Source organism: Sceloporus occidentalis, unplaced genomic scaffold (genome assembly GCF_023333645.1).
Source record: "Sceloporus occidentalis isolate IW3139 unplaced genomic scaffold, rSceOcc1.0.p SCAF_68, whole genome shotgun sequence".
Lineage (NCBI taxonomy): Eukaryota > Metazoa > Chordata > Lepidosauria > Squamata > Phrynosomatidae > Sceloporus > Sceloporus occidentalis.
The window spans coordinates 26040-40366 of NW_028317048.1; the positions used below are offsets into that span (position 1 = coordinate 26040).

General features: G+C 41.0%; 1 protein-coding gene across 1 annotated transcript in view; it reads left to right on the plus strand.

The window, feature by feature from the left end:
- The window catches only part of LOC149286462 (neurobeachin-like), a 72650-nt gene that overhangs the window by 21928 nt on the left and 36395 nt on the right, over positions 1–14327 (plus strand). Inside the window, exons 2-5 of the mRNA XM_089494008.1 lie at positions 6750–6867; positions 7477–7579; positions 8654–8769; positions 12888–13000. Of these exons, the coding sequence (XP_089350134.1) occupies positions 6786–6867; positions 7477–7579; positions 8654–8769; positions 12888–13000 (414 nt within the window). The 5' untranslated portion in view covers positions 6750–6785. The remainder of the gene's footprint in view (positions 1–6749; positions 6868–7476; positions 7580–8653; positions 8770–12887; positions 13001–14327) is intronic.

The window sequence follows — 14327 nt, forward strand, 5'->3', positions numbered from 1 at the left end:
TAAATTGTTGGCGCTATATAAATAAAAGATAATAATAATAAAGAAATGCTGCGTTGGCGGGAAGCACATCTCAATGCAAAGCAGCTGATAAATATGAAAACAAGCTCGCACTGTACAGCTGGTAGCTTGTTATATACCGCCTTCCATCAGACTGACGACCACGAGTTTTACGGGTCCTTCCTCGTGTGTAACAGAACTTAATCTGAGGAGTCTTGGCTTCTAGCAGTTTTTATCTCGGGTCGAACATACCCCGCTAATTGGGCCATTTAAACACCCACCCCGGACAGGCTAATTGCTCTTTTCCCTGCAGTTCATTTCCTGGGAATCAATGGAGAAAAAAATGCTCCTTTGTTCTGCGCTTCCCATTATCATCTAACTCGACAAAACTATGCTGCATTTTGTTCTCGGACGCGATCTTCGCTCTGATAAATCATCATGTTCTTTTTACTTTCTCATGAAGATATTATTTTATCACAATGTTTATTTTACACCAATGGCCAACGTTACATTAATTTTCTTTTTGGATAGCTAGTATTATTATTATTATTATTATTTATTATTATTCTTCTAGGAGTTAACACAATGCTATGTTTTTCTACTTCCCTGCTGATATCATTAGAAAGCCGCATTTATCCGTGGCAGCGATGCCATTTAATTACTGTGTGAATAGGTATGTAATTGAAACAAAAAGCATTGTTCCCATCTTTTCTCTTTTTTTTTTTTTTTCCTCCCCGCTCTGCCTCGAGCCCGTGCTGTCATTGTGGAAGCGTGAAAGTTCTTTTCTGGTGGCGTGATTAGATTGGGGTTGAACTCCCCAGCTGGCAGGCCTGTCTGTGACTGGCGGCAGCCTGTCCCCTGCGCTTGTCATTTCGTGACACTTCTGACAGGATGAGGACAGCAGCCACAGACAGGTTCATTAGATAGCTTTTCTACAGCTGGGCTAAAAATATATATATATCTCTTAAAAAATGAAGCCCATAAATCTGTTCAGCTGCACCGAGCCCTTCTTGGTTTTTTTTGTGTGTTTTTTTTTTTTTTTTTTTTTGAGAAAGGCCCTTGTTTGACAAATTGTGATCGGTGCACTCGTTTACCTCTTTGTTTTCCTCTCTCCTTCACGCGCTTTTTCCTCCCGTTTGGCGCGCTTTGTCAGGTTGCAGTCACAATCCACGAGGTGTCTATGCCTTAGAGAGCGGAAAGACGCGCTCGCTGCAAGCTGCGTACCTCTGCGCTCAAATCACGCGCATTCTGATAACCTTGCTTTATGCTGGTGACCTTTACACAGCTCCATATCTATCTGGTTTAGCCATCCGTGATTAAAACTAGTTCTGCTTTCCATACAATAAAGAAACTGGAGTATTTTGTGTTTATAGAAGAGATATATGCCTACATAATTACAATGGCGCCTGGCTCCAGATATTCTATATACTTCTGAAATAATGCACTCAGTGAATAGATGCGAGCCACAGTCCTACATGCTTTAATTGGGTGACATTTACCCAGAGAACGTACAGCTTTAATAACCAGAATCTGCACGGTTACAAATTCATTTCAATCTGCTTCTGTTACCGTCTCTCGGACAGCTCGGTTTTTGGAAGCTGCTATTTTTCCCCTTGTTCTTAAGGCTTTATGATTAGGTGAAATTTTATACATGGGATGGGAGTGATGGGAGTTATCGTAAGTGCCCCTTTCCTGTTTGGATTAGCGTGGAGGGTCTGGATCCGGCCCCTGGTCCGCAGAGCACCAACTTTCCTCCCCATTGAGGAGTTGGAAGCTTTTTTGGGAGTAGAAATGCCCGGCTTGAAATTATATCCAGCCAACCCCAGATCTGTGTTCCAGTAACCGGTCTGTCCCTTTCTAGAAGATAATTAGTATAGTATGGCGATAGTAGCAGTGGTGTTATTTGTACCCGGCACAATATATTACCATCCCAATCCTTTTTGTACTTGGGTGTCATTGTAATAGCAGAACGGCCGTGTTTCCGCCAATTAATATTTCCTGTCGTTCACGTTCTATTGTAGTTATTGAAGTGCGATGCACGTTTTGACACCTGCGCTGTAAGGGTTAAGGAGCGCGGCATCCTCTTGGGACGGCTCCCCTGTGATTTTAAAATACCAAACACTGTAACTAAAAAGATTATGGAAATGCATTATTAATATAAGCGAGTATTCACTGAAACGATCCCCCGCTTCTCGGTTGTTACAGGTGCCAAGCCGTTGCCTTTTAAAGGTAATCTGATAGCCGCGGTTCAAACCGTTCTATTCATAAACAGCAGTGAAAGTAAATCCTCGGCCATTAATGCTAATAGCAGTGTACCTCGGAGGAATCCTTTCCACATAATTTAAGCAATTAAAAGGTCTTCGGCGTGGTGTAAATGGAGTCTTCGCGTTACAGCAGCGCGCGTTAAGCACGATGCTCGTCCGCGTTTGTTAACGACGGTAATGTTAAATGGCCATGATGGATACAAAGCATTGTGCGTTCTGTCACCGACTTATTGACTCAATCATAATTTGCACGTGTTTTGTGTGTGTGTTTGTAGTGCCGGAAACTATTTATATATCGTTAGAATCATTCATGTAAATCCCGTGAATCCTTTTACGTGCCGCATTATACAGGGATATGCTATATATATATATATATCGTACCGATGCTACGTCGGATATGAGGAGCAATTCCCTGGCGGCCGTGGTCTATATTGTCAGGACTGGCCAACCTTTTATTTAAACTAAATATATACAGTAAAATACTGTGACGGATACTGATACATATCCTTGTTGTTTCTAATTACTGCCTATTACCCGCAGCGTTCGGAGATATCCTACGGCAGGCGGGACTAGAATATTCATTAAGAATGTTCTTCTGTAACTTCTTCAATAATAACAGTAAGAAGAAGTACTTTATTTTTATTATTATTATTATTATTTTTTTTTTAAAGAAACCCTGGTCATGCATGATGGTGACGTTAATTCCTTCATTCACAGAAATCCTCCGTACCTTGCCTTTGTGTTATTAGATGCCTCTGCGTTAGACCATGGTCTCCATGGCAACGGTTTAAGTTGGGATGGGTACCTGTCATCCGGAGCATTACTGGGGAAAGTGTTAGCGAATCCCGGTCCCATGGTTGGAGCATTTCAATGTAATCCAATTTTAATTGAACTCTAGAGACTTTGATGTACTGCAGAAGGCTGGAGGAGCGCGATTCCAGAGAGAAATTAGAGGAACCGCTCCCTGCCTCTCTACTGCTTTAAATAAGCCTGAGCATCAGGCTCAGCCCTCCCCGAAGAACGTTTTGCTCATCCCTTTACACTACGTTTTCTTTTTCCAGGCATCCGCTTTTCTCTGATGTGTTCCTAGAGCCGTCATGCAAATTATTTCAGAAGACCAGTTTTATTCTGCAATGCGTTACAGCCAAAAAGTTTATTTTTAATTTCACATATACCCGGGACGTTGCAGACTATCCGTGCGACACAATTCTAAAGAAACTTAGGTGGTTTAGAGTAGAAAAACTTATTTTTTTTTACATCAATTATATTGATTGGTGCAGCTCGGCACTTATAGCAGGAGAAACTCCCCGGGGTCGGCCCGACGTAATGCGTACTTGTTTCATATCGCTACAATGCTTGTGTTTCAGCTCCTATACAGTTTGATGGTCCAACCCCAACGAGCTTCTGCCGCAGGAAGAGCTTGTCCGGCCCTGTATAATGTATACTGAAATCAGTGAGATTTCTTTAAAGTCTCTTTACACATTGAAATATACATTACGCAGAGCCCGCTCAGCCCTTCTTGCTGGAGCGACCTCCCAGTAGTCAGATAGATGGCCTATTTTATCTCATTAATATCCTCAACACAGTGCCCCGAATAATGGACGCAGGAGCCAAAACCTCAACTCTGCCTTTAGTGAATAAACACTTTACTGTGTAGTGAATAAACCCCTTACAGCTACAGGTGTTGGGTTATCGCGTACGTTTTTGTAATTCAACCTCGGCAAAGCCCTCTTTAATTGAATAAACCAAACCATCATGAAACACCATTTCTAAGGGCTTTTTATTTTATGGAGAGGCTGAATCTGACCGTTGGGTACATATTGACACGGCTGCCCTGCTTCACGTGTCTTTTGTTAGAGCCAATAATTAAAGCCCCGCTATAGTCATTCAAAACTAACAAAAAAACCAAAGCTGCGAAGTTATAAAATGGGTAATATTCCTGTGTTCTGGTTCCTGAAAAGAAAAGCACTTAATACAGATTTTTGTGGTTAATGCATTTTGAATTGGCCGGCTCTGCTGCCTGAAAGCCTCCGCTGCGTCTGTTTGAGTCCTCCGAGAGATAATTGCAGTTTAATTACGAAAGGGCATAGGTGATTAAACATACCCCTTTCATTACTGTCTAGGAGGCAGGCGCAGGGCATTGAGTTATGAGCTGTGCAATTTTCTGGTGAATATAAAGTTTTTCATTTCAGAATGGAAGACCACCGTATGATTTCTGGGGGGAAACAGCCGTCGATAGCCCGGGGCAACTCTGGCTTTAAATTGTTTTCTAACGAGTTCTCGGCGTACAGATTTCTTTCTCCTGTCTTACAGTCAGCAGAACCATAACAGCTGAGAATTCTGCTCTCTCTCCGTGGTAATTTACAATATGGAATGGGGTTTAACCAGTTCTCTTAACGGATTGTGTGGCTAATAGCCCCTGAAGGTGTTTTGCGATTTATTTGTTCGTTTTTAATACAGATTATGTCCTTAGTTTTAGTTTGCATTACTGATCCTAGAAAATAAAAACATGTAACTATGTAAACATACAATTAAGATCCATGAAAACCCCTCGTTGTGTTCGTTTCGGGCTAAGATTTAATATTTGGTGTAACATAAGAGAAAATATAAACAAAGGGTGTGATACCATCATGTTTTTCCTAATAAATGTAGAATACTTTAATGCTTTTGCCAAAAAAGGAACTTTTCCTGGTTTTATATATATATATATATATATACACACACACAGACACACATGTATATATTGTGGATATATATTGTTTGGATAGGTATAAGAAGGTCACTTTGTAAGGCATCTGTCTGTGTCTTTGTGATATTGTTTGTTTAGGTGGAACTTGATTGACTATGCAGCCTCATCAGCCACCAAATTTCTTGCTTTTGCCTTAATAAAGCGTAACACGCGCCATGAAATTACCATCTGCTTTCTGTTAGTGCACCTCGACAAACACGAGACTATGGCCTCGTTACACGCCACTTTCTTCACGCAGGGACTGGTGGCTTCGCGTGTTAGCCCCGCACCCCAAACAGACCTAGGAGCACCAGAAACATTGACATTTATATATTCCTTGGGAAAAGTAGATCCTGGATATCAATCATTCTGCCTCTGCTTAACACACCGCTCTGAAACCCAAGCTTTAAAAGTAAAAAAAAAAAACAACAAAAAAACTGTAGAACCTGGTGGTTTATTTGCATCGTATTTCTTTGTCCAAAGTGCGTGTTTCTTAGAGAGAGTGTTTGATGGACATATCCCATCTCCTCATCAACTGTTAAACATCATAGTTAAAGGATACTTAATACCTTTTGTTACACCTCGTTACTTTAATACTGTATTCCCGCTGCCAGCCATCGGTGGATGTAGTAGAGGTGATCTCTCTATTCTCCCTGAGAGGACTGCCGTCAGCTGCTTACCCGGAGCTCGGTGTAGAGATCGCCTTGGGAGTTACTGGTGTTGGAGAGAAGGAGGACACATTTTCTGTTTGTTTCATAGCTCTGTTCCTGGTCACCTGGATTTTGCCTGGGTTCCTACATGTTAGTTACGTGCGGTGGGAACAGTCTACTGTTGCTTTCTTCAGGCATAAACCAGGCTTTTCTCATTGTAAGAAGGCCTTACTGTAACAATGTTTGTTGAGGGCCCAATAAATGGGGTGGGATTTCTATAAGGTGGTAATTATTTGGATACAGCTATGTGGCATTTCCTTTTAGATTATAGTTTTTAAGAGAACGTACTACGAACACCTTACGCAGACCGCTTTCTTCGATACTCAATGCCTTTTCCCAGTGCTGATATTAGATATCCTCCAACCCAGCTAGAGATTGACGGGTGCATGTCAACTCGTCCGACCTTCCTACCCATGGAATATTAGTGAACAAGATGGGAATATAATCCAACCGAAAATCCAGGGACTTGGTACATTTAGTAAATCAGCCTTGGTGTTTGCCTTACAAACATTACATTATAGAATATAACACTACATTGTCGCCCATACAGCGTAATATAAATATCGCAACTGAATGATCAGAACACATCCCAAAGCCGATGTCGTGACCCTGGGCGTGAGGAAGCTTAAGAGTTGTGGTTAAAGCTCCTTTATTTTGAACGTTATAGAATCTCGATCTATACCCGTCTTTTAATTTCCCAGCGTGTGAGGCATTGGTTTTTAATTAATGTCTGCAGAAAGTGACAGGAAAAGGTACAATGGCAGGAATGATTTTAAAAAACTTTATTCAAACACGCCTGACAAGCATCGTCCTCGGGGGCCATTCAATCATACAGATTGTCTTCGTTTTGTATTTCCCATAGGTTCCTTGTGTAGTCTGAGGCAGCTGATCCTCAGATCTAACCTCTTCTAATTAATCTCCTATATTAAGTGAACATAATGAATTCAGCCACGTGTTTTGGGTTTTTTTCCTCCCGCATTAATGCTTTTATAAGAACCGTACACAGTCTAAATCTCTCGCTCTCTCTCTCTATTTTTCTTTTTTACTTAGGTGCTCGCGTACTCAGAAGGCCTACATGGAAAATGGATGTTCAGCGAGATTCGCGCTGTCTTCTCCAGACGCTATCTCTTGCAAAATACCGCTTTGGAGGTGTTTATGGCGAATCGCAGTGAGTGTCAATTCAGCTATTTTAATATTATTTATGTATTTGATTATTTATCACCTGATGATTTTATGCTGGGAACTTGTTACTGTTCCAGACTCTGCAGTCTAGAACACCTGTTTTTTAATTACTGGGATGTCTGGGGAAAAAATGGACATTGGGTCGTCATTAAAATTAAGGACCCAGAATGCATTTTTCTAGTGACTCTAAAAGTAGACATGCAACTGCAAAGAGACTTCACTCATCTGGTCCTTACGTGTCCAGATTTGGTCCTTTTATCCTTCTGTTTTATGTTGGTGACATAAGTGTTCTTTAAGCCTTTACATTTGATCTATACAATGTAGTACTCAATATTTAGAGACTTCACTCTTAATATCAGTACCCAAATGCTCCTGTGAACTAGTCTCCCAGTGTGGTATGTGTGGGTACCCTTTGCAGTAGGACACGCTGTGATGGACACTAGTGTACTCATTTCAGGAAACATGCCGGTTGTATGTTTATCCGTGCCGGATGGCATATTTAACAGGTGTAAAGACTTTATGAGTTTATGGCATGGTCTCCAATTTGTAGATAAGGTTTGGTTTTATGCTCTTTTTCCCTCTTATTTTGCCACAGCCTCGGTTATGTTCAATTTTCCTGACCAAGCCACGGTCAAAAAGGTAGTCTACAGCTTGCCTCGGGTTGGAGTTGGTACCAGTTATGGCTTGCCGCAAGCAAGGTATGCTTTTTGTGCTATCCTAATCCTCCATGTATTCCGTGTTCCCAAGGAAGATGTGCTCTGCTGCAAATCGGCTTTTTACTGTCACTCCGTCTGCTCTTTGGGGAATGTCCTTTCCAGATCATATGTTATAAGAATCTACTTCTCTCTCTCTGTCTGCCTGTCTGTGTATGTATATGTAATATATATATATATATATATATGTAATATATATATATATATATCTATATAGATATATCAACATCAATATATTTCTTTTTAGTTGACTCTACATGATTATTCTTCCCTGTTAACTTATCTGTGACCTGTACTTAGTAAATTGACAGGCGGCATCTTCTCCTTCTATATCGGTAATGTTTTTTAATGTTACTGTTAATCTCTCCTTTAGTAACGTTAGGTTTCTGACTGTTGTTGCTTGGTTCGGGCTGACAGGCAGAATGCACAGCTATGGATAGTCAGTCAATTCTGTTAAAGGTGACAGTAGTGACAGCCCCTTAGTAAGGTAATATGCTAGTCTGATCAAAATTAGCCGCAAAAGGCTTGTCTAATAATTCACCAGGGAAACCAGGTGTTTAGCGGAAAGAGGCATTTTCTGACTTTATAGCACAAGGAGGTAGATCGGCCACGATCATTAAAGTCGCTTCTGTTTATTTTTAGCGGAGAGTCGCCATTAATTTCGGCAGCGCGTATCTCTGTAAGCCTGCCTGTCTGATTAATCTGGTTTCTATGTAAAGATGTTCATGACAAGCAGCTAGTAATTTATGGATTCGGTTCAGATAGCGGAAGGGCTAGCAGTCAATCAGCCATTTATTCACAGGGGCTAGTGATGTCATTAGCGGCGCTGGCATGTATCATGCAGTGATCTTATAGAATGTCTTGTCTATTGTATAATTTTGCTAATTAGATTATCAGCTAGGTGCAATATTTTGGTGTGTAAAACATTTTCCATAAATTCAAATATGAGCTGCCCTCGATCGCCTTATTTTATTCGTATCTGAAGAACAATCCTCCGATGATTTTTGCTATGTATTTTATACGTCCCGTAAATAATATTTAATATTTAATCCTGTATAGGAGAATATCTCTGGCCACGCCGAGGCAGCTGTTTAAATCTTCCAACATGACGCAGCGCTGGCAGCGCCGCGAGATCTCCAACTTTGAATACCTGATGTTCCTTAATACCATAGCAGGTGAGGCTTCTGGCTCTTCAGACTCCTTTCTAATATGCTTACGTTTGTCAGAATCTCGAGTTGGGTGACTTGATGAAACACACGTATCCCTCCGGGAGCCCGCCGCAGCTCTGTGATAGATTCGGAGGCGTTAAATTTGATAAGGGAGCGTGCGGCCCATCGCAGAGCCTTGCGTTCAGTGCTGCAGAGGCCGCTCCTCACTCTCCTGCCATTCCCTCTGCTGACAGCTTTGTCTGAAGCTTTATTAGAGGCAACAAACCATTGGCAGAAGGCTGTCTGGAAATAATAATGGGAAAATGTAATTTTACTACTTCGTCATTCTCAACAACAGCAACCAGACAGCAGAATAACAACACTATCCCTGCCTAGTACACATGTCACCCGAAGCTTGGCGTGATCAGGTAACCATGTTCCAGCTCCTTCCTCATCATCTTCAGCTGCGTCGGCCACAGCCCTTTACATATTGAAATCTGATCGTTGTCAATAAGACAAAGGAACTCTCGTTGCAACATAAAGTTGACTCAGTATGTCTACTCAGAAATATTTATGATATGTTGAACTGATGAGGGAATTGGTTATTGCAGGCATGAATTATAACTTTTTATTATAGCGGAAGATATCTGATGTTTAGCAACTCCACTTGAATGTTGTGTTCGTTAGGATCAAACCAAAAAAGCAAAAAATAGCACAATTGCTATAAAAATATACTCGGAAAACAATGATCTGTTTATTATTCTAAATTCACAAAATGTCTCCTTAGCTAAAAAACAAAACAAAAAAAAAACAAAACACCAAAACATTTTGACTAAAGCTTGCCTATTTTCTACAAGGATAAAAAAAATAGTTCATGTGTAAAATGCATTAGAACGTGGCTGTACATTATACACTTGTACCTATACATCTCTCATGTTTTGTATACCCTTGTGGCCTCGTTGTAACGGGACACGTTCTGACGGCTGCTCTTCAGCCGCTGCACAGACAGAGCTAACGGCATAACTAGAGGGGTCGAGACATGTGCCGTGACGATCGGCCCTCTGCACACCCCGTGTCCTGGCTTTAACAAGGTGGAGCGCGAGATCCCATAACTCTCCTGTTTGTCTTAGCGTGTCATTGCAATGTCATGGCTTTGATAGTGGCTTCCACTGAGCAAACAAAACCAAGAGAGGTTGGAGTTGGTGAACTAGTTAAGGCAGGACCCCGGTAGATGCTTCCATAAGCGCAGCAACGTATTCTGCCCTAGACCAACTAAGCCTAGGGTAGCAAGTCCAGGGGAGTGACAGTCCCTCTGCCGCAAAACCTGTTGCTCTGATGTCCCCAGCTGGCCTGTTTACACTATGGGGGGCTGCATCGGGTGGGCACAGGCTCCATAGGAGGCATTACAAGACTCATTATACCCACAGAGAGGTGGCGGCAGGGGGTACAGCCCCAGGGAGCACTCAAGGTAACTACGTGGCTACGTAAGAACTCCACCATTTAAGTCTCAGACTGGGGACAGTGGTTATTTCTATCAGAGCACTGTGTATGAATTGTATGGCGAGTTCATAAGTGATCTTCTGTTTAGTATTCTCCACTTTTTTGAGCCACGTGATGTGTGAGCTCTAATTATGTGTATATTTAGCTGCAGTCTGCGTTGGGTTTATTATTGTCGTGTAATTAGATGTAACTAGAACTCCTCACGTCTAAAAGAAAAAAAAAATCATTAAAAATTCTTTCCTAATGACCTAGAGATGACAAAATGTCTGTAAAGTGTGAAGACGCAGACAAGCATAGGAATATCTCCCCGAGAGTGTTAATCCAGATGCCGCAATCATCTAATTAAACAATATTTGCCTGTCATTAACATTATCACCATGGAATTGCAGTTGCGTTTTTTGGCAGTTTACTGGAGCTACACCACCTTTTTAAAAACTTTTTTTTATTTATTTTTTTAAACCAAAGCACCCCTTTAAGCTGTGTGCAAATTGGAACCTTTTATTTTGTAAAAATCAATGCATCCATTGTCTGAACATACACATTCATTACATTCTGCATGCTCGTTATACGACCTTCTGCCATTTAATATTCAGCTTCACGTTTTAATCCAGGGAAAAGTCTGTTACAGACGCTCTTAATACCCCTAAAGCGACTTAAACCTAAGACCCGCTCAAATACCCCAGCGAAAAAATGATCTTTTCACTGATTGGGTAGATGTGGGTTAATACCTCTGTTGAGACTCTCCTGCTTTATCCCTGGCGTAATTATGTAGTCCCTAAACGTTACTGTTTTATATTCTATGTAATAACTATCCACTTATGTAAGAATGTTTATTTACGTTTATTTGGTTTCGGAAAATTATGCAAAGTGAATTTCCCATTATCCGCTAAAAATATTTCTTAAAGGAATTCTTACTTCCATTAAAATTTTGTATATCATACCACTCCATATGGATCATCCATTACTACCACTTTGTTATTGCATGTGATAGCGGTGTGTTGTCTGTCTTATACTCCATATTCATTTGCCCCTTTGCTGGCCACAGGTATTTTGCGTGCTGGAGATGTTTGGCTGAACACAGTAATATACTGACCGCTAGCACTGGCTCGACAAACCCTGTGGGTGGTCTGTTAAGACCCCTGTGTTCTTGATCCTATTTGTTTCAGTGGAACCTGCCACATCTTTGTTTAGTGGGGTAAGAAGCCCCTCTTACTACTTTGATTCATGACTCTTGGCATTCGTTTTTTCCAGGGTCATGTAGCCATTGATGGGCTAGCACTACCGATAAGTCTTTAGCTTTATTTTATTGTAGATATCTGTTTTTAAGGGTATTTTCTGTGTAACTTTCACATTCTTGTGTTTAACGCTAATGATTTGTTCTTAGTTAAGGGTTTGTAGAACAAGGAGAGCTCTGTTTGCTGTTCTGGGCGCTGCATATCAGCACTCATAAAAATCTGGAAGGGGGCCCCTGGATGACGGCCCTGTAAATCTACTCCCAGTCTGGGGACTGATAACGTTCTGTAGGGATAGATTTTTATTTTAGCTAGCAGAGAGGAAACACCCCAACCAGATCATTAATACTGGGTGTTATACGATTCACTGAGAGCCATAGCGGCTTTCTCGGCTCCATGGGGGGCCATTTAACTCCATTTGTGGCTGCATGCCCTTCAGCACATTGCGGTTGTGGGTCCACTGTGTTCTCCACTCAAGAGCTGTAAAAAGAAAATACCACAAGTGTGTTTGGCTGGCCGAAGGAACACACAGTGGTTTTAATTAATAACAATGAGGTGTCTCCAATCCATGACAGGCTACATAAGGGGGAACATGGCTTCACAGGCATCAAAACATCTTCTGTGCCGTTCACTAGCATGCCAGCTATGCCACACGCAAGATTAAAAGGTCTGACCTGCTGAACCGTTTTAGAACACTGTATTATGTATATATATCTTTTAGGCTTCAGTGCATATAAACATGTTACATTCATGCTAAGCAAAGCATGTATTCATTGTGCGGGGGAACCTACTTTAAAAGATTTTGTGGGTGATGAACTGACAACCAAGGTGGCGTTGCATTGGTGAACTTCACGTGGGGCAGTGTGTGTCCAGCCCTTGGTCATTGTGATGCCGCTTATTGAAATCCCCCACACGTATGGCTTGCAGGATCTTGCTCATCAGAGTCCAAGGAATGGCTGCTTAAGGTCACATGACATACAACAAGCTTTTCTATCTCTCAGGGCCACTTGATTTAACTGATCACATTAACCTTTTTTCCCCCTGTACCTACATACACGTTTCACATGTGTATGATGGGCTTGTGTGAAGCTCTGTCCCGCGGTATGTGTGATGTAGAAACGCACAGAAGAGAATCACTTATTTATACATTCTACATACTGCAGGGCAGCACTTTCCTGTGCTGGTCATTAACATGTAAAATGTATACATATGTCACGGTAAAAGCTGATGTGGTCACTCATAATTGGAATGCTATTATATGTAGCACAACTATAGCATATGAGACTTTACTGATTATTGTATTCTTTTCTCTCCGCTGTTTATCTGAATGCTAACGCTTCCATATGTAAAGTTTGATACGAATCAAATGTGGTGTGCTTGGTTTCATTAACATGTGCAATACATATTTCCCAGGGCGAACTTACAATGACTTGAACCAGTATCCGGTATTTCCATGGGTGTTAACAAATTACGAATCTGAAGAGCTGGATTTAACTCTGCCAGGAAACTTCAGGGATCTTTCAAAGGTAATTGTTAGCATATTGGTACAAACTTATTTAGTATTCCAACACTTTTCATGTCACCAAGCCTTAGTACCATACATGTGTGTGTTCGGATTTTGCTAACCTTTGCATGTCTGCAAGAACATAAGACCAGAAAATAAATGTTTAATGCTGTTTCTAATTATACAGGATCTAAACGCCTGCTTGGAAATTCTGCGTTACAAATGCTGTTTTAATTTATTTAATAAATTGTTATGGCTCACTCCGTTGCAGCTCTGTGGTATTTCATCTGAATGAAGTACGCTGCCCATCTGTTAATTTTTGTGATGTGTTAATTGACCCGACCATCCGCGCTCCGTGAGATTTGGCACAGGCAGCTTATGTTAAAGATGAGTCCGCGTTCTCAGGTCAGGCATCTGGGATCATCGTGATCCTCTTACTGCCATAGGCTGCGGAAAAAAGTGATTCCGGCAAATAGATTAGACTTTACCTCATATAGAGGGTATCTATGGGGTTTATTCACCAAAGTGGGAGTTGGCTGGAGAGTTGTGGGTCCAACTCCCTGCATTCACTGTACATTATGAAGGCCCATACCTGGCCAATTCCTCCAAAAGGGGGACTGAGCTGGCCCTGCATAATGTAAAGTTGAACCAGTGTTGTTTGAAAATGCTTTATACAGGGCCATCCAACCTGAGCAGCAGGTCTTCTTACCCCTATTAGAACATGCTTTATGGACTTTAAGGTCTACCACGCTCTTTGGTGGAAATTAAACAATGGGTTAGGGATTCTACAACAGATTAAACTAGATACTTTGGCTTATTAGCTTTTCCGATGTTTCGTTTTTTTATTCTTGAAATTATTTAACATATTTCTGATCTATGGAAGTAAAAATAAGACCTAACTTTACATTTCTCTGACTGTAGCAATGCCAGATAGGTTTAATTGTACATGCAGTCATTAGCTACACCTCATTACAGTGTTACAACTTGCAGACTTCAACATGCACGTCCCATGGGTGCAGGGGGCAAACTGCCACATAACCCCTAAACTTTGTTATATACTGAGAAAAGACCAAAGTTCATCAGTATAAATTTTTTTTCCAGATTACAGATTTATCGAAACTATTTTAACTAGGCATCTAGATACAAAGGCATGTTTAATACAGAAAAACCTTCACAACAGTATTTTAACACACTAATTCTATAAACAATATAATCAATAGATGTCTCTGTAATATGTATATATGTTTACTATATTTGTCTCCTAATGCATTTGCGATGTTGCTTTGACTATCAATTAAACCAAATAACAGATTCTTATGGACTTTTAGCCCCAAAGAACAGTTGTTCCT